This window comes from Oncorhynchus clarkii, chromosome 6 (assembly GCF_045791955.1).
Source record: "Oncorhynchus clarkii lewisi isolate Uvic-CL-2024 chromosome 6, UVic_Ocla_1.0, whole genome shotgun sequence".
NCBI classification, from domain to species: domain Eukaryota; kingdom Metazoa; phylum Chordata; class Actinopteri; order Salmoniformes; family Salmonidae; genus Oncorhynchus; species Oncorhynchus clarkii.
Genome location: NC_092152.1, coordinates 37,254,467 through 37,279,340, shown reverse-complemented (window position 1 = coordinate 37,279,340; position 24,874 = coordinate 37,254,467). Strand labels below are relative to the sequence as shown.

At 41.5% G+C, this 24,874-nt stretch overlaps 1 protein-coding gene across 3 annotated transcripts; it reads left to right on the top strand.

Annotated features, from left to right (window-relative positions):
* Positions 1–937: 937 nt before the first annotated feature.
* On the top strand, positions 938–24,752 carry LOC139411085 (non-SMC condensin I complex, subunit H). 3 transcript variants are annotated; one of them, XM_071156930.1, is made up of 19 exons: positions 938–1,075; positions 1,605–1,824; positions 1,937–2,027; positions 2,155–2,247; positions 2,549–2,666; positions 2,864–3,015; positions 3,435–3,624; positions 3,959–4,041; positions 4,337–4,557; positions 5,948–6,093; positions 6,229–6,335; positions 6,657–6,776; positions 7,245–7,352; positions 7,566–7,712; positions 7,929–8,039; positions 8,367–8,446; positions 8,730–8,805; positions 22,093–22,248; positions 22,593–24,752. In XM_071156930.1, exons 2-19 carry the CDS (start codon positions 1,610–1,612, stop codon positions 22,776–22,778), a joined length of 2,400 nt encoding a protein of 799 aa, XP_071013031.1. In that variant the 5' UTR covers positions 938–1,075; positions 1,605–1,609; the 3' UTR covers positions 22,779–24,752. The 3 variants fall into 3 exon arrangements, with proteins under 3 accessions (XP_071013031.1, XP_071013029.1, XP_071013030.1); XM_071156928.1 differs by lacking the exons at positions 22,093–22,248; positions 22,593–24,752 and adding an exon at positions 9,285–9,673; XM_071156929.1 differs by lacking the exons at positions 22,093–22,248; positions 22,593–24,752 and adding an exon at positions 9,285–9,475 and having other exon boundaries at positions 8,370–8,446.
* Positions 24,753–24,874: the final 122 nt, after the last annotated feature.

The window sequence follows — 24,874 nt, the reverse complement described above, 5'->3', positions numbered from 1 at the left end:
ATGAACAAACCAACATGGATGCCTCAATAAGTGATGAGGAAGCTACTCTGGCAATTCAGTTCATGCAGAGCGGTAAAGCCCCTGGGCCTGATGGCTTCCCTATTACATTTTTTTTACCATTCTCTAAATTAGCCCCTATCCTCAGCTCAATGTACAATGAAATCCTTTCTAGTCAGAAACTGTCACAGACACTTACCGGGCGACTAATTCGGTTTTGCTTAAAAAAGACAAGAATCCCCTAGACTGTGGCTCATACCGCCCTATAAGCCTTTTGTGCTGCGATTATAACTTTCTCACTAAGGTCCTCTCATGCCGTTTAGAGTTGGCTTAACCTGGTCCCCATTAATACAATACGTGGAGAGTCTGTTTTCTACTTAGTGTAACTTGCATAGTTTGGTAAGCAGTAATGTCTGTTCTAGTGTCCATTTGTGCAGATAAGCATTTTTATTTAACTTTTTTCCCCATTGTTTTTGTTTCTATTACTGTTTGTTTCTGTTTTTCATTCCTATTTAACTTATGTTTATAGATGCCTTGGTGGGAGGGAGGGGATGGATGGATGGGAGGATTAGGGGTTGGGGTTGTACTGTTTTTGTTGTTATATCTGAAAATCTATAAACAAAGTACAACAAAAAAAAGAAATTGTTGTTGACATGCTTAGCAATCCTAAGGGTGGAGTGTTTCAGCATGATATAGATAACGTTTAATTGCTTGGGGGAGGGTATGGTAGAAGTTAGGGATTTATTTGGTTTTTAATTTATTTTCATGGTAGTACAGAATGGTAGTATAGGGGCAGTTCATGATTGATCGTACATGCCTGCACAGTAGGTCGCGGCATGCACAAGAAACCTCTCTGCCCAAAATGTGGGTATGGGCGGAGTTGAGTGTTTACGTTCTTGATTCCACGTGGTGACGTATACTGTCGTTACGTAAACCGTTCGGCGCAAAAATTCAAATGTTCTCAGGAAGAAAAGTGCATCAGTACAAAGTAAAACACGCTTTATGTTAATTTAGGCAGTTTAATCTTTATATTAAGAAAGATACGTTCACTGTTGCAGAAGCGTTGGATATAATCGAGGTAATGTATGAAATCGAGCTACAGCTTTTTTGTTTTCATCCAGCATTCGTAGCTAGCTAGCGTAAGCTAAAACATGTTCTGTAGGATAGCAAGTTAGCTAACGTTAGCTAGTTCACTCAAGGATGTCAGATACCTATAGCAATTTAGCAAACTAATCCAGCGTGTCATGTCTTTAAGCTACATCGTTGGTTAGTTAACGATGGTATCACTGCTAACCGTAACAACAATAACAAACGATACCTTGCTCTATCTAGCTAACATTAGCTAGCTAGGCTGGATTTTGCTTGCAGCCCTGCTAACTAGCTACGGTTACTTGCCAACAACAAAATGTTATTACTGCTTTGATGGTCAAATCAAGCCTTCTTTGCATTGGTAGTGTTAGCTTAGGTTCCTACATTTAACTGTTGAATTTAACAGATAATGGCAACGGTAGCTAGTTACAGTATAACTTGTCTACATGCAACTTTTGGAAGCAGAGAGGAATAGAGAACTGAAAGTGCATCACTGTGTCCGTTTCTCCCCCGGACAGTCACGATGAGCGCATCCTCCACACCCATCTCCCGGGTGCGTCAGTGGGCCTCACCGTCACTGAAGCACAAGGGCGCCTCTCCTGCCGCCATCAGCACACCGCTCCTCGCATCTTTCCCGGGCAACGATGATGAGCTGGAGCGGCGTCAGAGGCGCAGATCCCGGGTCATTGATCTGCAAGCCGCTTCTGACTCTTCATTTAATGAATCTACCTCTCATAGGTAGGGCACCCCAGACCCTCTTTTTGCTAGTAATCAAGTTAACTCGATCTTTACAGGTGTCATATTGATTTGTTAGACCTTTGTATAAGATTCAATCCGTGTTTGTATTCAGCACCACCGGGACCCCTGCCGCTGTGCCTAAGCTGTCAAATGCACAGATCTCAGAGCATTACTCCACCTGCATCAAACTTTCCACTGAAAATGTAAGCAGAATGTCCATTCACATATTTACTATCTTTAACAGCCACTTCTAAGAGGGTCAGAATCCATCCCAAGGAAATGTTGTAATGTTGCATCTCAGATGTACAAAGCCTTCTTCTATTTTTGTAGAAAATTACCACCAAGAATGCCTTTGGTCTCCACCTGATTGACTACATGGCTGACATCCTCAAACAGAAAGATTCTGAGCTCACAAATTTCAAGGTATGGCTTTAGACACATTATTCCATTGTAGTTTCTGTTTATTTATCTCTTTGAATTTCCTTTTTACACAAGACTTTCTTCAGATGTGTGCTACTGTTCAGGAGATGAAAGTATAATCTGGTAATCGAGAGAGAAGAAATGCACTTATAGCCCAACCACTTAAGATAGTCATTGTTTTTATAGGCCTACTCCAAAATAATTAAGCTTATGATAGACTATTCATTTAACTTTACTGGCCTAGTGTCTGTTGGCTGTATGAGAGAGTAACCATCTCATACTATTTCTATCTGTCCTTGCCAAGGTGGCAGCGGGTACCTTGGACGCCAGCACTAAGATTTACGCGGTCAGAGTGGATGCTGTCCATGCTGATGCCTACAGAGTGCTGGGAGGACTGGGTGCTGAGACCAAGCCTGGGGAAGGTGATCACCTCTTAACTATAACATCTATAAACTGTCCCGTTTTTTCCAAATGACAAACTATTCCCCCTATAGTGCACTACATTTATCCAGGGTCCATAGGATAGTGCACTAAATAGGGAATAGGGTGCAACACTGACTTTCTGTAATTTAATAAAAGATCAACAGCTTCTGTTTGAACCTTGTCTGTTTGTGTGTAGAGCATGGAGCAGGGGCAGGAGGAGAGATGGAGGAGGGGGCTGAAGGTGAGCTGGCTGCTAAGCAGGTGGTGAAGAAGAAGAGGCCTCCCAAGAAGACTGTGGAGCAGAACCTGAGCAACATCAACAGCTCTGAGTCTGAGAGGAAGTGTGAGGTAAGGGTCTTCGAGACTGGTAGCCAAACGGTGCTTGAGTCCCAAATGGCACCCTCTTCCCTATATCACATTTGATTGTTCACATACTGTATATTGCTGGTCTAGCAAAATGCTACACCTGCAATATAGGGAAGGATCTGGTCAACAGTAGTGCACTATTTAAGGAATAGGGTGCCCTTTGGGATGCAACCCAGGCTACGCTTGTGTTCATTGTGGATTCACCTGGAAATCTTTGAGATTGATAGCCAGACACTGAATAGAGATGGAATTGATTAGGAATGCCTTGATTTAATGTGAGGCCTTATTATCATATTTCCTGAGAGTATGGATCCAGTCTGGGTTGTGAGTTTCTACAAAGTTCATTCATGGTAAACTCGCACATATTATCCCCCTCCTCGTTATCGTCCCTCCAACTCCAGGTGGACCCCATGTTCCAGCGCATGGCGTCGTCCTTCGATGAGAGCAGCACGGCAGGTGTCTTCCTGTCAGTGTTGTTCAGTGAGGACAGTCGCTGTGAGCTCCTCTTTCCCTCCCACATGACCCTGTTGCACTCCAGGCCCGCTTACTCCCAGCCTCCACCGCAGCACGTCCCTGCAACGCCCTTCACAGGTAACACTGACCGTGTCGTCACACTTTGAGCCATATGTAGCAAGCGCCTCAGAGTAGAAGTGCTGATTTAGGATCAGTTTTTCCTTTTAAATAATATGAATAAGGGGAGCCTGATATCATCAGCACTTCTAATCTTATATGCATGATAAATTCAGCTCCTGGGCTGTTTTTGTTGTGTACTACCCCCTAATGGACTAGCATAGTATCTCTTGATTTTAGCAGACACATCTGGTTCTACTGATCATTGAGTGATGCTGTAAGCTAAGGTATTGGCAGTTGGCCTACATGTTCCGATAATAGTATCAAGCATGTAAAGATGTTGTGTGATTGACAGGTGGTCTCCAGCGGATCCAGGAGAAGAGCTCTATCTGCCCTTCCCTGGCAGACTTCTCTTTCACCAGCTGGAACCCTGACCAGGTCAGAGCAACATATACACTGCCAATATACACAGCCTGTGTCTCAAATGGCATCCTTTTACCTATATGGTGCACCACTTTTGACCAAGGCCAATAGAGCACTGGTCAAAAGTAGTGTAGTGCACTATAGTGTAGTGCACTATATAGGGAATAGGGTGCCATTTGGGACACACACGTCTTTATTTTTGTTTGGGAATGATACAGATGGTCAGATTGGATGTATAGTTTGAAACGGTAGCTATACAGCCTCAGAGTATCTTAACCACAGTCTCTATATAAACTCTTGTCCTATACAGACCATGAACCAGATGCTGGAGAAGATAAAGCAGGGGGATCACGTGTTTGACGTGAACGCGGAGGCAGACGAGGAGGAGTGTCAGGACTTTGGGGATGATTTTGATGGAGACTATGAGGAGGGTCAGGGGGACCATGGTGGCAACGGCTCCAAGGAACACGGTGGCGACGGCTCCAAGGAACACAAGGATCGCTGTGAGGCTGGAGGGCCCGGGAGAGGAAGGTGAGGATATTGAGTTTTTTTATTTTCTTTTTTTTACAGGGTGTTAGCAACCTAGGGGTAATGTACTGAGTACTTTTATTTTTTTGGTGCTCTGCTTGTCTATCCCTGTAGAGGATCCCAGGGATGTTTCATGAGGCACCAAGGGTTATTCCATTTCTAAATGGGTCAGGTAGCTTGAAGTGACTTTGATCTGTCTTGAGTTTTTACCATGATATCCTGAGTGTTAAAACATTTTTATGGCAGTAACACACTCAGACCCAGTAAAGCGTCTGTCAGCAGTTGAAACGATAACAAAAAGCTGAGTGATGAGGCTGGAGAAATGTAACCACTCTCAAATTCATAGAGAGAGCTATGGATGCAGGGACTGACCAGAAACATTTGTTTTAACCATGTTTGGAGGCTATTTTGTTTACAGACATTGGAGTAAAACAAGCGTATATTTAATGTTCTGATGGGCTATGACCGTTGAACTTAGCTCATGAGGCATTTATAAGTTACGTTCTTCAAGAGTCAATGGGTATACACTGGGTGTACAAAGCGTTAGGAACACCTTCCTAATATTGAGTTGCAGCTCCCCCACCCTCAGAACAGCCTCAATTCATCGGGGCATGGACTCTACGAGGTGTTGAAAGCGTTCCACAGGGATGCTGGCCCATGTTGACTCCAATGCTTCCCACAGCTGTGTTAAGTTGTCTGGATGTCCTTGGGGTGGTGGGACCATTCTTGATACACACTGAAAACTGTTGAGCATGAAAACTGCTTTGAAAACAGCTTTGCAGTTCTTGACACAAACCAGTGCGCCTGGAACCTACTACTGACCCCGTTCAAAGGCACTGAAATATTTTGTCTTGTCCATTCACCCTCTGAATGGCACACAATCCATGTCTCAAGGCTGAACTTTTTTGTTGTTGACCTGTCTCCTCCCCTTCATCTACACTGATTTGAAGTGGATTTAACAAGTGACATCAATAATGGATCATAGCTTTCACCTGGTCAGTCTGTCATGAAAAGGGCAAGTGTTCCTAATGTTTTGTGCACTCAGTGTATATCATTCATTTATAAGAAGGGGAAAAAGTTACCCCTTTTAAATATCCAGTTTAGATGTCAGGATGACTCTGGATAGAAACAGATCTACGACTGGCTATGAGCTACTTAACTTTGATTTGAACTTCAGTCCAGACATAAAGCTTTAGAATTTAGTTACTTATCAGAGCAGAAGTCATTTGTCTTACAGAACTGATGATGTGTTAGTAAGTTAATTTGTTATTTTACACAAATGGGGCCGTTCATTTTTTTCAGCCTAGACTTAAAAAGACAAAACATCAGTTCTTCTTATAATTAATCTCAAATAAATTTGAACATGGTTCTGTGATGTTATGACTGTTCACAGGGATGTGATTCCCATCGGAGAGGGGGACATAGCCACCATGTGTCTGCAGCTGTCCGATCAGCCCAGAGAGTACTCCTACTTCAGCCCCAGGACCATGGCTACCTGGGCAGGCCCTGGCTACTGGCGCTTCAAACCTCTGCACAAAAGTGAGTGGTTGTACACAGAGAGCCATGTTGTAGATGCTGTTTACCTATGTTTGGGATATTCCCTTAACAGCATTGCCCTCCAAATATATCTGAATTCTTCCCTTCTTGCTCTCTTGTCTCGCTCTGTGTGTTTAGAGGACAACGTGCCTGAGAAGGAGGGTCGCAAGAGAAAGCCAAAGAAGGCCTTTGAAATCGACTTTAATGACGATGTCAACTTTGACACCTACTTCCGCACCACTAGAGTAAGCCCTTGGTTGCCCCTGTAGTTCGCTGATGCAATCCCTCTCAATTTATCCTCATTGTTTGATCCGTACCCAAGAATATCACTCACTAAATGCCAGTTTTCTGAGGCATTGCCATTGTGACAATTGTGTACATTTGTTTTGATGCTAATACGTGGGTCAAGTGTCTTAACAATCCCAGGCTATGTGTGAGGCAGTTTCATGTTAGTCACTGCAACAGAGGAAGTGTGATTGTAGTTGCTGATGGAGTTTTCCCACCATTCATAAATGGACTCAAACAGTTCTCTCACTTCTGTCTTATGTTCCTTTCTGTTCTCCCAGGCCGCTACCACTAACACCAAGTCAGCCCTCAGCACAAGAAACAAGAAGAACACTCTGGCTGCAGACTTCCAGTTCCCCCCTGAGACCCTGTCCCAACTCAGCCTTAAGCCCGCCAGCACAGTACGGTCTCCCTTCCACTCTCTTTATCCCAACAACCAGCAAGGAATAAACAGCATAGAAATAAATGTAACTCTACACCAGTTGACCCTGTCCCGCGTGTCTATGGCGATACAGGGGGACAGTGGTGTGCTTAAAACAATGTGCAGCCGCCACCAATCAGACCCTCATCACCGTAGCTGACTGGAACTGATATGCTGCTACAATGTTGTCCATTGTACTATTAACAGTTTTGATTCGCACGCCTTCTCTCACTTTCTCTCTGCCCTATTTATTACCCCTTTGACCTATCCCCCTCAATCATTTTCTCTTTCTCTCACTGTTCTTACACACACACACACACAAAGAGGGAAAAATGACACATTTAATGTAGAACCTTGATGGTGAACATTGACCAATTAGAAGTGAGAATTGTGATGCCACTCACACACGTGATGTGCTCTGTCAGTTAACTTGTGTGTTCTACGTCAGTTATGTAAAGAGGGTCAGAAGAGGTTGTCTGGAGAGCTGGGGGAAGGCATCGGAGACTACGACTACAACAATGCCAATGACACAGCCAACTTCTGCCCCGGACTGCAGGTCTGAAACCACCCGACTGTTAATCTCACACGGTCTTTTTCAACGTTTCATTTCCCTCGGATACCTTTATTTCACCTTTGTAATAAGTAGCCATTATAACAGCATTATTTATCCCTCATCAATGCCACATTTTGGACCCTCAATTGTTTAGTAGCTGCTTCAAATAATGGGGTAATCTCTCTCTACATCTCTATCAATCTATATATATATAAGGGTGGTGAAAGTGATGATGATGGTGAAGGGTTCAGTGGGGGTACAGATGACGCCCAGCCTTCTGTGGATGGTAACCCCGCCTCCTCACAAGACCATGACGACGTGTCCACCTATGGGGAGGATAACCTGGTGCCCGAGCCATACAGGGTAAGACTGGAGGGAAGGGGAAGCCAATGTTTAGCAAGTGTGTTTTTGAAAAGTTTGCATTTGAAGACCGTGGCCAGATAAACAAGACCAAAGCATGTTTTGCTGTCTTACCTTGTCCATAGACTGCTTACATGGCATGGGAACCAACATCTTGTTTTCTAAATTGGCTGAATTATCCCTTTTAAATGTTAAGCCTAGCTTTACTTTTCATTTCAGGTGAACAAGATTGAGATAAACTACGCCAAGACAGCCAAGAAGATGGACATGAAGAGGCTCAAGAACACCATGTGGAATCTTCTGACTGACAGTCTGGAAAAACCAGCCAAGGTTAGTTAATTTGAAGTCTTTCCATGTTTCTTTCCCCCCAGGTCTCATTGATTGTATTATGTGGTCTGCAAATGTTTTTTGTTGTTGTTTTTTCTCAATGCCTCTTCCCTACAGACCTGGGTTCAAATACTATTTAAAATTGTTCAAATACTTTAAGTGTTTGCTTAAGTCTGCCTGGAGTGCCAGGTGGGCAGTGTTTGCATTTTACTATTGGTACCATTTGTAATGGGCAAGCGCAATCAAGCTCAGATTAAGTATTTTAAATTATTTTGAAAAGTATTTGAACCCAGGACTGCTTCCTTGTGATTAACAGTGTTGTGTTCTCAGCAGGAGGTTGAAAATGTGGAGACTTCAGAAGTGTCTGGGGAGAAGGTTTTCAGCCAGACCACACAGACCCTGCGTCAAAGGTACCCAGCCTTAATATCAGCACTGGGCCCATTCTCAAATGGCTCTAGTGTTCTTTCTCAGCTGCCATTAGAGAACAACTTGGAAATTGTGGTGGATTTGCTTCTTATTTTTTTCTTAAACTAGTAGCTAGATGGACATGAATAATTTATTTAGACTGCTGCCAACTGAGGGCCTTTGGATGGTCCAAACATTCATTTGCTCAAATGGATGTAGATAGGACATGCGTGCTGATAAATAATGTAATAAACCCCATGTCTTCTCCTTCCTCTCCTGTCACTTAAGCTTGCCCCCCAACATGGCTCAGAACCTGTCCGTGCCCCTGGCGTTCGTCGCCCTGCTGCACTTGGCCAATGAGAAGGTGAGTAGCTACTCCTCTGACTGCCAGCATTATAGCATTCCTAAAATAATTTGGTTCTAGACATGGTTATTATGTTGACATATAACATGTAGTTGTACAAAGCTACATTATTAACAAACAAACAAAATATTTAGAGGTTTTATTAGTTGAGAGGGGTTTTGGAAGGAATCATGGTGTACTTTAATTGATCTTGGCTGTGCTAAATAGGCTGCGTTTACACAGGCAGCCCAATTCTGATATTCACTAATTGGTCTTCACGTGACCAATCACATGAGATTTTCATATCAGATCTTCTTCAGAGCTGATCTGATTGGTCAAACAAATACAATTATTGGGCTGCCTGTGTAAACGCAGCCAAATAAACTTGAAATTAGTCTTTAATTTCAGATAGTCATCGGTATCAACTGTTATCACTTTGTTGTTGAGTGTGACGGAAGAGTTCATCACAGCACTCACTCATTCATTGTTTCATTCAACAGAATTTGGAGCTCATCAAGGTGGACGACATGTCAGATATCATCATCAAGCAAGGTCAATGAAAAGGGATAGACAATGGGACAATTTCACTTTTTCTATGTATATGATGAATTATGGGCCATTCATGTCAAGCAAAGGCACCCTCACATTTAGATTTTGAGCCTGTGAAAGATGTTATTTCTCAAATGTATAATAAGTGGCCCTTTTAAAATGACTCATCTATTTTATTACCTGAAGTGTTTTAAACATTTACCTGTACTTTGTTTAATCTGTCCTTTTTCCCCCCTCTACGTCTATTGTGTGTAGATAATATAAATCCTTCACTCCTGCCTTCCTCACAACGGTGGAATGTACATACATACCAAAACAAATAAAACATTTGTTTTCTAAATGACCTGTTTCCTGTGTACAAACAAAAGCAAACTGCAGGGTAGCCCTTTTTTAGCGAATGGTTATTTATGCTGCACCTTATTCTACAGCAAACAGACGTCATTGGATTGTAGCGAACTCCTGTAAACAGACGTCATTGGATTGTAGCGAACTCCCTGCAGCCTTGTCACAGAGAGGTTGTGTCCCAAATGGCACCCTTTTCCCTACATAGTGCACTACCTTTTACCAGAGCCTTAAGGCAATAAAGTGCCATTTGTTACGCAGACACATGGTTAAAACCGGTTGGTCAGGGTTAGCAGTGCAGATGGGCTGGGTGATACTGCATCAGCATGACTGGTACAGCAGGTGCGACTGGGCTGGGTCCAATCACGCACACATGGCTGGCTGTAGAGGGAGGTTTGCAAGGTTATAGTCTGAGAATATTTTGTATACATGCTACACTGCCTCAAACTCTATTCAACATGATTCTATATGGAATGATGAATGCAGGGCATCGCACACCCCATTCCATACCTTGACTGACACACTACATTTGGAATTTAAAAGCAGATAATGACTGAAAGTGCACTGCAAAAATGTATGCATGCGACTACTATAAATCACTCTAGATAAGAGCCTCTGCTAAATGTCAAATGTAAATGCAATAATTGCTTTCTATAGACCCACTCAGCATTAACGGGGTATCACATAACGTGCTGTATGAGGAGATTTAGCTTGACACTTGTCTGTAAGCACCAAAAGCTTACAGCAAACAGCCTACCAGTAGCAGGACAAGACTGTCAACCTAAAAGCCTGTCTGAACTGCCGTCAGATATAGTAGCCCATCTCAGCATGTGAGATCCATCCTGTTAGACAACATCCATCTTTATCACTGGGATGTTAAGAGGGGAGTCATGCACCCCAGAAAATCAGAGGGGGCACAAATATGTGAGTATAACTGGGGGGTGGTCCAGAGGGCTAGGCCCTCCGTCTGTAAATTGGAGAATTTAGCTTTTTTCAAACACCTGAAACCGTGTTTAACTGCAATCTAAAGCCATAACCATTATGCTTAATTGTATGTAAAAAAATATATTTATGTAAATGTACCTGCATATCTAAGCATACCTCTTGAGATGTCTGTATCCTCCTGACTGGTGTTTTGTTTTATTTTTACTAAATATGCTTCTCTGCATCTGCTAAAAATCTGGGTAAAAGATTGAAAGGAATGTGAGTCTTATTTAGTACATTTAGTAATTGCTTACTTTTCTGAAATATACCAACCTTGCCATCTAATATAGTTAGACAATCTAGCTACTCTAACTTGATTGATAACCTGAAATAGCTCCTTGGTAGCTAGTTGGGAGATTGGGAACCTATCTAGGCTAGCTAAAGCTAATATCATACAATTTCTAGGTGGCTCGTAGTATTACAGAGAAACCAGGGTTTGAAGCCGGTTCAGGGAACAGAACTGAAAATCTGAAAAATAAAGAAATGTTTAATTCAAGGAACAGAAATGGAACCTTGAAAGAAAGTGATCCATACTGTTCCGGAAAAGAGCCTTTATTTTAAAAGCATGGAAAACAGTTAATAATTGTATTTTACATTCCAGGCAAACAAACCGCCTTTGCAAAGCCCTCACTCAAAAATGTATTCCAGTCTCTGCCTGCAAGCTGAAAATCTATGCCTGTATGTGTTTAGGCTACCTGCCCCTCCCCCCTCTGAAGCATAGGCCACTGACATTACATTTACGCTTGATTCAGAAGATAGGGAGAGATTTTTCATTAGCTAGAGGAGAATGGAATAACTTTTTCAATGCTAGTTAGGCACCTAAAGGACTCACAGACCATGAGAAACAAGATTCTCTGGTCTGATGAAGCCAAGATTGAACTATTTGGTCTGAATGCTAAGCGGCACGTCTGGAGGAAACCTGGCACCATCCCTACGGTGAAGCATGGTGCTTGCAGCATCATGCTGTGCGGATGTTTTTCAGCGGCAGGGACTGGGAGACTAGTCAGGATCGAGGGAAAAATTTACGGCGCAAAGGAGGAGTGGCTTCGGGACAAGTCTCTGAGTGAGCCCTTGAGTGGCTGAGCCAGAGCCCGGACTTGAACCCAATCGAAAATCTCTGGAGAGATCTGAAAATAGCGGTGCAGCGTCTCTCCCCATCCAACCTGACAGAGCTTGAGAGGATCTGCAGAGAAGAATGGGAGAAACTCTCCAAATACAGGTGTGCCAAGCTTGTAATGTCATACCCAAGAATAATCGAGGCCGTAATAGCTTCCAAAGGTGCTTCAACAAAGTACTGAGTAAAATGTCTGAATACTTATGTAAATGTGATGTTTCAGTTTAGTATTTTTATACATTTGCTAATTTTTTTCTGTCATTATGGGGTATTGTGTGTCGTTTGATTAGGGGGGGGAAATTATTTAATCCATAAGGCTGTAACGTAACAAAATCTGGAAAAAGTGAAGGGGTCTGAATACTTATCCGAATGCACTGTAATCAGTGGTGTAAAGTATTTAAGCAAAAATACTTTCAAGTACTACTTAAGTAGTTTTTGGGGGGGTATTTGTACTTTACCTCACTATTCATATTTTTGCCAACTTTTACTTCACTACATTCCCGAATAAAATAATGTACTTATTACTCCATACATTTTTCCTGACACCCAAAAGTACTAACTTCATTTTGACAGGAAAATGGTCCAATTCACACATTTATCAAGAGAACATCCCTGGTCGTCCCTACTGCCTCTGATCTGGCGGACTCACTAAACACAAATGCTTTGTTTGTAAATGATGTCTGAATGTTGGAGTGTGCCCCTGGCTATCCGCCAATAAAAAAATGATGTCATCTGATTTGATTAATATAAGGAATTTGAAATGGTTTATACTTTTACTTTTGATACATAAGTACATTTTAGCAATTCTATTTACTTTTTAAAAAAATAATAATTTTAAAACCAAATACTTTTAGACTTTTACTCAAGTAGTATTTTACTGGGTAACTCACTTTTACTTGAGTCATTTTCTAGTAAGGTATCTTTACTTTTACTCAAGTATGGCAATTTAGTACTTTTTCCTCCACTGACTAATTAATTTAATGCATGTCATAACAAGATGCCCAGAGCTTCAAGCTTTCTTCTCAACACTCACTCTCTCCACACCTACAACATTTTTGTTTATGCATGTAAACAACTAGCTTGCCTGCTCTATCCTCACTGACTGGTGAAGTAATTTAATGAACTAAATGTAAAAACTGTTGATTTCACAAGTAAAAAAATGAACAGAAAGGAAGGATATATATATAAACCAGTACTTTTTGGGGGTTTGGAAACCAGTTCAGAACTTTATTTTGCTAGTTGAAACAGTGGAACAAAACCCAAAAAATATTTTGGTTCCAAACCCTGAGAGAAACAAGCAAAAATTTATATATTTTTTTATTTTTTGAAACAGGACAAATCTGATGGGGCACGTACCCCTGTGCCCCCTATGGGCATGACAGCTGATAGGGGTGAGATGTCAATCCACCTGCATGTTCTACAGTGCATGCACACAGATAAGTTGCAGGTAAAAAGGAAAATGTTCTTTACTGTAATCTCCAGGCCCCAGCATATGAACACATAACTATTATCAAGAATGCTGATGTGAAAGTGTGTGGGTCAACCAGCATCAACGACATTCTCCTGAGTTGGGTCTACTTTTTCTTACTTGCTGCAGGTGTACCTTAGAAGGCCGCGTTTTACGCCCTCACGAGGATGCAAGTGGAAGCGAAACATTCGAGCAGGGTCAAAGCGAAGCGATTCACTTTGAGGGAGAAAACAACAACCCAGGAAGTAGGTAACGTAATCGGCTGTTGAACGGGGACCACAAACTCAATACAAAAGTTCGACACATTTGATGCATCAGGATCAAATAAGTTATCGCTCGGGTGGGAAAGGACTCCATTTTCCAACAACATGTCTAATGATATGGTAGGTGCTGGAACAATCGTTATTTTCTGATGTGCTTGAAATATTTTGTTTTGTATAGAAAACAAAACATTACAGCGTTATAACCCGTCTCAGTCGAGTCCACACAGTCTATCCTTCTCACTTGAGAATCTAAATGTATCAGGTTGATAATTTCGTCTCCTGTTTGGGCTTCATATTATGTTCTGTTTTGCCCTCACCGCAAATTCTTTCTGACCAAGATGTCGTGGCAATGTCGTTTTTGAGGAAATGGACCAAAGTGTTGAAATTGTACATTTCTCTACTGGCGCCTGCGCAACAGTTGTTACTTTTGGGTAGTATAGTTTGATTTGATAATCACACTTGAATGTAGCCAAATCTATTTATTAGACAACAATAAAAACAACAATAACAATAAAGCTTGAAACAATATCTTGGACAATATTACAAGAAAACTGTAATTAGTTAACACCTCAAAGACAACCTCAGCATGAAGCTTCAACTGTGTAAATTGGAAGGATATGATAGTCAAATATACAAGGCTAACTCAAATACTACACCTTACTCTTTATGGGCTCTACGGGAGAATACTGGAAAACCCTGTATGAATTTACTGTGGAATACTGTACTGTGCTTCCTCCTCAAGAGAGGATGTAATAAAGCTTTCAAGTTTACTTAACAAAAATATAAACACAACATGTAAAGTGTCGGTTTCATGAGATGAAATAAAAGACCTCAGAAATGTTCCATGTGCACAAAAGCTTATTTCTCTTATTATGTGCAGACATCCTTGTTAGTGAGCATTTCTCCTTTGCCAAGATAATCCATCCACCTGACAGGTGTGGCATATCAAGAAGCTGATTAAACGTGATGATCATTACACAGGTGCAGCTTGTGCTGGGAATAATAGAAGGCCACTATAAAATGTGCAGTGTTAACACACAACACAATGCCACAGATGTCTCATGTTTTGAGAGAGCGTGCAATTGACATGTTGACTGCAGGAATGTCCACCAGAGCTGTTGCCAGAGAATTGAATGTTAATTTTTCTACCATAAGCCACTTCCAATGTCGTTTTAGAAAATTTGGCAGTACATCCAACTGGCCTCACAACCGCAGACCACATACGCCAGCCCAGGACCTGCACATCCGGCTTCTTCACCTGTGGAATCGTCTGAGACTAGCCACCTGGACAGCTAATGAAACTGTGGGTTTGCACAACCAAAGAATTTATGCACAAACTGTCAGAAACTGTTTCATCGTCCTCACCAGGGTCTTGACTGCAGTTGGGCATCCTAACCGACTTCAGTGGGCAAATTCTCACATTTGATGGCCACTGGCACACTGGAGAAGTGTACTCTTCACAGATGAATCCTGGTTTCATCTGTACCAGGCAGATGGCAGACAGCATGTATGGCGTTGTGTGGGCGAGCGGTTTGTTGATGTCAACGTTGTGAGCAGAGTGTCCCATGTTGGAAGTGGGGTTATGGTATGGGCAGGCATAAGCTATGGACAACGAACACAATTGCATTTTATCAATGGCAATTTGAATGCGCAGAGACACAGTGACCAGATCCTGATGCCTATTGTCGTGCCATTCAACTGCCGCCATCACCTCATGTTTCAGCATGTTTCATGCACGGCCCCATGTCACAAGGATCTGTACACAATTCCTGGAAGCTGAAAATGTTCCAGTTTTTCCATGTCCTGCATACTCACCAGATATGTCACCCATTGAGCATGTTTGGGGTGCTCTGGATCAACGTGTATGACAGCGTGTTCCGTTTCCCGTCAATATCCAGCATCTTCGCACAGCCATTGAAGAAGAGTGGGACAACATTCCACAGGCCACAATCAACAACCCGATCAACTCTATGCGAAGGAGATGTGTCGGGCAGCATGAGGCAAATGGTGGTCACACCACATACTGACTGTCTTTCTGATCCATGAATCTTTTTTTAAGGTATGTGTGACCAACAGGTGCATATCTGTATTCCCAGTCATTTGAAATGGACAGATTTTCTTTATATGAGCTGTAACTCAAGTAAAATCTTTGACATTTTTGCATGTTGCATTTATATTTCTGTTCAGTGTACAATTGACTAAAGGGATGATTCCTAAAAGGAACATTTTTTTTTTGTATTTCCATTAAATATAATCCATAGAAGAGTCCTTTTGGAGGAAAGATTGTTGACATATTTGACATTTGTATCTTAAAGCATAATTGAAAAAATAATAAATTGAAGAGGTATATTTGTGACATTTTGGCTTTACCCTATTAAGACTATGTGTGTCATATGAAGCTTTACCGCTGACTCTGTAATATTAGTAGTATATTGAATATTGAAAATATATTCATGGACAAAATATGATTTTGCAAATGTTCTACATATTGTTTAACATAATATACTCTACAGGCATATCAAAGTTCCTGAGTGGTATTTCTGCTACTTTTAGGGTTATGGTCCAATTTGTAAGCGTTACCAACATAGTGACTGTATAAATGGATTCAAAATGCTAGCTCTCTGCTGGTTATTTGCAGGGTGTGCAATGGTACAAGTAAAATAAGTGCTGTGATTGGTTACATTGCTTACTATGCCAATTTCTCTGTATTAAATGGGCCATAACCTTAAAACTAGCAGAGATCCCACTGGAACTTTGATATGCCCATAGATCAATTTATTATGTTCAACAATATTCACGTGTATATTTTACAGTATTCATAAATTAATGTAAGACAATTGTTATTGAAATGAAATACTACTCCTATTACAGAGCAAGCAATAAAGATTCAAATGACAACAATTTTTGCTTTGTAGCACCTACAGATGAAACATTAGATCTGGAATTCATAGCGTTGAAACTGCCACGTCCGTTTGCGGTATGACAACAACAAAGATGCTACTTCAAACAACAAACACTGTTTTTTTTCCCCGTCGGACATCATTGCACCTATAACAGAACATCAGAGTACACATTTCATATTTTACCATGATGCTGAATGCTCATTCCCTCAAAACAATAACAAATGCGCTTGGGGTGGCGCTGTTGCGCCTATCGCGGATCTCAGCTTTAGAGAATGTCTGGGTAAGACCAAAATGTCACAAATGTTCCAACTTCAATTGATTATTCCTCAATTAAGCTTTAAGATACAAATGTCAAATATGCAGTACCAGTCAAAAGTTTGGACACACCTACTCATTCAAGGGTGTTTCTTTATTTGGACTATTTTCAACATTGTAGAATTCTATTGAAGACCTCTACTATGAAATAACACATGGAATTATGTAGTAACCAAAAAAGGGTTAAACAAATCAAAATATATTTCAGATTCTTCAAAGTAGCCACTCTTTGCCTTGATGACAGCTTTGCACACTCTTGGCATTCACTCAACCAGCTTTACTTGGAATGCTTTTCCAGAAGTCTTGAAGGAGTTCCCACATATGCTGAGCATTTATTGGATACTTCTCCTTCACTCCGTGGTCCGACTCATCCCAAACCATCTCAATTGGGTTGAGGTCGGGGGATTGTGGAGGCCAGGTCATCTGATGTAGCACTCCATCGCTCTCCTTCTTGGTAAAATAGCCTTACACAGCCTGGAGGTGTGTTGGGTCATTGTCCTGTTGAAAAACAAATGATAGTCCCACTAAGTGCAAACCAGATGGGATGGTGTATCGCTGCAGAATGCTGTGGTAGCCATGCTGGTTAATGTGCCTTGAATTCTAAATAAATCACAGTGTCACCAGCAAAGCACAATCACACCTCCTCCAGGCTTCATGGTGGGAACCACACATTTGGAGATAATCCGTTCACCTACTCTGCGTCTCACAAAGACACAGCAGTTGGAACCAAAAATCTCATATTTGGACTCATCAGACCAAAGACAGATTATCACCAGTCTAATGTCCATTGCTCGTGTTTCTTGGCCCAAGCAAGTCTCTTCTTATTATTGGTGTCCTTTAGTAGTGGTTTCTTTGCAGCAATTCAACCACAAAGGCCTGATTCACACAGTCTCCTCTGAACCGTTAATTTTGAGTTGTCTGTTACTTGAACTCTTAGAAGCATTTATTTGGGCTGCAATCTGAGATGTAGTTAAATCTAATGACCTTATCCTCTGCAGCAGCGGTAACTTTGGGTCTTCCTTTCCTGTGACGGTCCTCATGAGAGCCAGTTTCATCATAGCTCTTGATTGTTGTTACATTATAGCCGTATTCTAAAATCTACAGACAATACCCCATAATGACAAAGTGAAAACAGTTTTTTTGAAATGTTTGCAAATCAATTTAAAATAAAAAACAGAAATACCTTCAGACCCTTTGCTATGAGACTAGAAATTGAGCTATGGTGCACCTTCTTTCCATTGATCCTCCTTGAGATGTTTCTACAATTTGATTGGATTCCACCTGTGGTCAATTTAATTGAAAAGACACACACCTGTCTATGTAAGTTTCCACAGTTGACAGTGCATGTCAGAGCAAAAACCAAGCCACGAGGTTGAAGGAATTGCCCGTAGAGCTCAGAGTCTGGATTGTGTCGAGGCACAGATCTGGGGAAGGGTACCAAAACATTTCTGCAGCATTGAAGGTCCCCAAGAACACAGTGGCCTCTAGCATTCAGAAATGGAACACGTTTGGAACCACCAAGACTCTTCCGACAGCTGGCCGCCCGGCCAAACTGAGCAATCAGGGAAGAAGGGCCTTGGTCAGGGAGATGGCCAAGAACCCGAGGGTCACTCTGACAGTGCTCCAGAGTTCCTCTGTGGAGATGGGAGAACTTCCAGAAAGACCACTATCTCTGCAGCACTCCACCAATCAGGCCTTTATGGTAGAGTGGCCAGACGGAAGCCACTCTTCAGTAAAATGCAAATGACAGCCCGCTTGGAGTTTGCCCAAAAGCACCTAAAGGACTCGGACCATGAGAAATGAGATTCTCTGGTCTGATGAAACCAAGATTGAACTCTTTGGCCTGAATGTCAAGCGGCATGTCTGGAGGAAACATGGCACCATCCCTACTGTGAAGCATACTGGTGGCAGCATCAAGTACTGAGTAAAAGGTCTGAATATGTATGTAAATGTGATATTTCAATTTTTTTTATTTTATATAATAAAATGTCTAAACCTGTTTTTGTTTTTGGGGTATTGTGTGTGTGTGTAGATTAATTAAGGGGGAACTATTTAATCCATTTTAGAATAAGGCTGTAACCTAACAAAATGTGGAAAAAGTCAAACGGTCTAATCTTGGCCGGAGTTTAGGAAGTTGGTAGGTACTTTTACTGTGTTAGTTGCCAGGGCTGTATGGTCGTGAAGGGTACATTGTAGACGGACCACTCGATAGGCTCAACATCAATGTCTTACAGTAGCTCCATAAATCCACAACGTCCCTGAGATGTATTTTAAAACACAATTTTTTGGTGATGGTTGGGAAATTAAAACCTGATAGGCTACAATGTTATTGACCAACATGTTAGGGAAATAACTTGGCATTTAGAAGTACATTTTAGAGCAATCTATGATAGAGGTTCAATGGAACAGAACATTCTTCAGCCCTGTTCAAGCCTATACTCTCACACAAAAATTAATTTATTCTTAGTTCACAGTAGTTATCCCAGATTAATAACTGTTCGTTCAGGTTCATGTACACATGAGCTACTCTCTGAAACAGATTTACTATGATTTGATGGCAACCTCTGACCAGACTGGGATTAATTTAGTGAAGGTTATCTGAGAAAGGAAACTGGACCTAGTTTGCTGTCAAACATCATTATTATCTATAGCTTGCCCTGGTCCCAGATCTGTTTGTTGCTGTAATTGTCAAACATGTTTGGCATGATAGCACAGACTGGCACTTATTTACTGACCTAAGATCCATAATTCATCTGAATAATTTCCTCATTTATGTTAGCGAAGGGATTATCTGTTGGATGTACATTCTCTATCAGAGCAGACAGACATACTTTTGAATATATAGTGTATGTGGACACCACTTCAAATCAGTGGATTCGGCTATTTCAGCCACACCGGTTGCTGGCAGGTGTATAAAATCGAGCTCACAGCCATGCAATCTCCACATACAAACTGCGAACCAGGCCTAATTGCCCAACATCAGTGTGCAACCTTTTTAATGCTCTTGTGGTTGAATGGAAGCAAGTCCCCGCACCAATGCTCCAACATCTAGTGGAAAGCCTTCCCAGAAGAGTGGAGGCTGTTATAGCAGCAAAGGGGGGACCAACTCCATATTAATGCCCGTGATTTTATAATGAGATGTTCAACGAGCTTCAAAAGGGCTTGCTTCTCAAGTATATTTGAGTAAGATTCTGTGTAATACTGTATGTAGCCTACTAATGTCTCTATCATCAGTGAACTTCCTTTGTTCGTCAGTATGTAATGTTTCGCTCTCAATGGGACTTGTCATTTGATAGCAGTCTGCCATTCAGTATGCCTCATGCAGGCAGAGCCCTGTGCCGGGAGAGAGCAGGTTGTGAAGGAGAGAGCGAGGAGACTCACCGAGTGGAAAGAAAGAAAGAAGAGATTCCTGTGTTTGTGAGCCAGAGGGCTCACGGGGTTTGGAAGAAATGTGCAACACCCCCCCTTCTCTCACATATAGTGGGGCAAAAAAGTATTTAGTCAGCCACCAATTGTGCAAGTTCTCCCACTTAAAAAGATGAGAGAGGCCTGTAATTTTCATCATAGGTACACAGACAAAATTAGAAGAAAAAATCCAGAAAATCACATTGTAGGATTTTTAATGAATTTATTTGCAAATTATGATGGAAAATAAGTATCTGGTCACCTACAAACAAGTGAATGACCTGCAGAGAGCTGGGACCAAAGTAACAAAGCCTACCATCAGTAACACACTACGCCGCCAGGGACTCAAATCCTGCAGTGCCAGACGTGTCCCCCTGCTTAAGCCAGTGTCCAGGCCTGTCTGAAATTTGCTAGAGAGCATTTGGATGATCCAGAAGAAGATTGGGAGAATGTCATATGGTCAGATGAAACCAATATATAACTTTTTGGTAAAAACTCAACTCGTCGTGTTTGGAGGACAAAGAATGCTGAGTTGCATCCAAAGAACACCATACCTACTGTGAAGCATGGGGGTGGAAACATCATGCTTTGGGGCTGTTTTTCTGCAAAGGGACCAGGACGACTGATCCGTGTAAAGGAAAGAATGAATGGGGCCATGTATCGTGAGATTTTGAGTGAACCTCCTTCCATCAGCAAGGGCATTGGAGATGAAACGTGGCTGGGTCTTTCAGCATGACAATGATCCCAAACACACCGCCCGGGCAACGAAGGAGTGGCTTCCTAAGAAGCATTTCAAGGTCCTGGAGTGGCCTAGCCAGTCTCCAGATCTCAACCCCATAGAAAATCTTTGGAGGGAGTTGAAAGTCTGTGTTGCCCAGCAACAGCCCCAAAACATCACTGCTCTAGAGGAGATCTGCATGGAGGAATGGGCCAAAATACCAGCAACAGTGTGTGAAAACCTTGTGAAGACTTACAGAAAACGTTTGACCTCTGTCATTGCCAACAAAGGGTATATAACAAAGTATTGATAAACTTTTGTTATTGACCAAATACTTATTTTCCACCGTAATTTGCAAATACATTCATAAAAAATCCTACAATGTGATTTTTCTGGAATTTTTTCCCCTCATTTTGTCCGTCATAGGTGAAGTGTACCTGTGATGAAAATTACAGGCCTCATCTTTTTAAGTGGGAGAACTTGCACAATTGGTGGCTGACTAAATACTTTTTTGCCCCACTGTACGTATAGTATTGGCATAACACTTCAACGCCTTATAGCATCTTTTACACTTCAAGGTGTCAAAGTTCACACAGCAAGCTGTCTGAAATATGAACGGAAATTACATATGCACAAACTACTATGCAAATAAAAAAACATGGGGAGTGATGAACAGTTACAGGGGCCTTTCTTTCATATACGCCTCCTGGCAATGCAGTTACAGGGGCCTTTCTTTCATGTACACCTCCTGGCAATACAATAGGCCTAGTTGAAAGATGCATATGTTCCTGATTCTGACTTGGATCGTTGGGTGTATTCCAAACGGAAGCAAATGGATTTGAATTTGTCCAATAGAAACTCTCGTTTTCGTTGCAAAACGTTCTCAATTTGGAGTAAACGGTTGCCAGTGCAAAACTTTTTGGACCAATGATTACACCTGTTTTTTGTGTGCAGGTCTTACGTCATCATCATTAAAAGGTAGATATGACCTAAAGATACAGCACATACAGGTGTAAAACTGCTCCACAGGGTCCCCTGCCTACTGTTGTAAATTGATTTTTGATAAAGCTTTTGTAAGAGAATACAAATGAACTCACGCAGATATTACCAGTTTCCAAAAACATGTGCAGAAGCGTATTATCCTCATTGACCTCTCTCGCTCTCTCTCATGCTCTTTCTCTCTCTCTCATGTTCTATTACTTTCTTTCTCTCATGTTCTATCACTGTCTGTCTCTGTTTTTCTCCAGGAGAAGGGTGAGGTGGTGGAGCAGGACAAGGTGAAGACCCTGCAATCTCAGGTGGATGGGGTGAAGGACATAATGACCCAGAACGTGGACCGGATCCTGGCCCGGGGTGAGAGGCTGGACGACCTGATGGGCAAGTCAGAGGACCTGCAGGCTGGGGTCAGTCCTACAACACTGTTCTTCCCCTCTTGTGTGCTCCTCTACTGTTTAAAAAAAATAATAATTCATAGTTAATCCAAATTAGGTATCCATAATTGGATTTAAAGTAGTTTATGGACTTAGAGTTTGTGACCCACAGTTTGGGTTTGTGTAGTGTACTTCAATTGAAATCCAATTAAATCAAATCAAACTTGCATTTAAAATTCGCAGTACACTTTACAGTAAAACAAAATGCATTATACACACAGACACACACAGTTTGCAAAGCATTGGTTACTGCAAAACAATGCAAATGGTATGATTTTTGTTAGCATATTTCTAATAGCATCCCATCTCTCCCTCAGGCTCAGAACTTCAAGCACACGTCTCAGAAGGTGGCTCGTTCCTACTGGTGGAAGAACATGAAGCTGTGGGTGGTGATAGTGGTCATCGTCCTCATCATAATCCTCATAATCGTACTGCTCGCCACTGGAGTCATCCCTACTAGCTCGCCTGCTCCCCCTCTTCCCACACCCACAAAAGCGCAATAACCCCCCATGGCGGAGACACACATTTACAGTACATCACACACACGCACATACACACTCACATACTTGTTAGCTTACTTACCACCTGAGCAATTTCTTTCAAGAGAAGCCCAACTTCGAGACCAACTTGGCTCATGATCAATAGCTACTGTTGACTCTACAGTTCAACAATGCGTCATCACTTTGAAATGATGCATGTTGGCTTTTATGAATAACCCTCACTTATTTGCACATTTTCTTCCTTTTTCTTAAATACATCACTGTCTCAACTCTTGTACTGCTTCACACCCTCCATCTAACCAGTCTTTGGCCATTCAAACACCATATGGTTCATTTGAAGAAAAAAAAACGACTAACTCCCCCTATCTCTGTTAATGCTGGGCCGCAAATATTTTTCAGGGAAGACCAAAGTACTAATTAAGGGGTAGATATTGTCATTGTAGCCTATATAATGTTATTTGTGACACATTTCTAAATTCATGCTGGTATTTATTTGGCATTTATGGTTTCTATTCATTTGGTGTTTTGAGGGTATGTAATGTGATCCACACACAGTCAGGGGTAAGGAGTTAAGCCTCCAAGAGGTCAAAGGTCAGGACAGATTTGAATGGGTGAACATGGGAGATATGAAAAGATTTGTGCTGTAGAGATGTGTTTGTCATGGTCATTGTTGCTGATATTTATTTTAAATTGTTTGTGTAGTTAGTCTTTTCTCACTTTTTCACCGTATTTGAATGGGTTTTAGCTGAGCTGGTTACTAGAACGGTTGTCACAGTGTTTTGGTTTTGAAAGATGGGAGAACAGATTTTCTTACTTGCAATGTTACAGTTAAAGAAAGCATCGGAGGCCACAGACGAGACACAGGCTGGTGGGAACTGAGAGAGGGAAAGAGAGAATGGTGGGAGACTCTGGAGAAGTGAAAGGTCTTTACACCTCTATCCATGACCTTCTGATAGTCCATCATACATAACCTGCTGGAACTCTTGTCAGGACCTATGCTTGTTATCATGTTCCATGCACCCAGGTCTTGGAAACCCTGGCTAACTCCAGTCAAGCTGCTGTGAGAGAGGGATGATTGAACAGCTAACAAGTCCCCTGCTGGTCTAAACTAATGTCTGAAGCTCCTATGACTGCTGTCACGACATGGCTTAGTTACTGCCTTGTTTTAGGAAGACACTATCTTTCAATTGTAATGTACTGTAATTCAGTCATTGCTTACCTATTTCTTCCCCTTTATTTCTTTGCCCACTTTAATCTTAATTCCCCCAAAATGTATTAATTCTGGTAATGTAATCTTGACTCCATTAAAACGATAAATTGCAGAGTAGCTTTTGGTACATGTATTCTTTAGCTACTTTAGCCTTTTAACTTATCCCACTGCCCACTCCAATGGTGCAATACCATCTGAGGTTTGGAGAGGTCAAGGGGTTAACTCCCATGCGTGTATATAGTTCATGTTTAGTTTTTTCACCTGTTAGTACATTTGTAAACCATCCAAGTAGTGTAACATTGAGGTTCATTTAAGGCTATTTGTCATCTCTTCTGAACATCTTTTGTTTTTCATATTACTGTATTAATGTTATTTTTAATCAACAATACCAATGAAGGAGTATGATATGACATGCTTGGATTAAAAAGTGTCTACATACTTAGAAAATGCCTGACACCTTTTATAATGGGAAATTATTGAAGTACAATTTTGCCTTCATCCTTTAATTAAAAGTATGAGCACATTAAACAAAAAATGTTTTTTTTTATAAGGCTGCCACCATAATGTGCCTTGCTATAGTCCGATCATAAAGGTCAGATATGTGTAGCCGTGGGGCGCCGGGCCAGAGATATGATATTTTAGACCAGTAGGATGTATTGGGAATTTGGGCCAGTTACAATTGCTGGAGAATGATTTGTTTTTCATTCATTGATAAGAGTTCAATTATGTTGTTTCTGATTCGTTATATAATAAATAGTATTACCCTACTCAGTGATTTAGTTTAGTTCTTTCCTACTGTCTCAAATGATATTTGCTTGATCGTAAAGTCACAAGAGGGAGACACATCACACTAACACAAAGAGGTTGGTGTAGTTGCTCAAAGGATCAT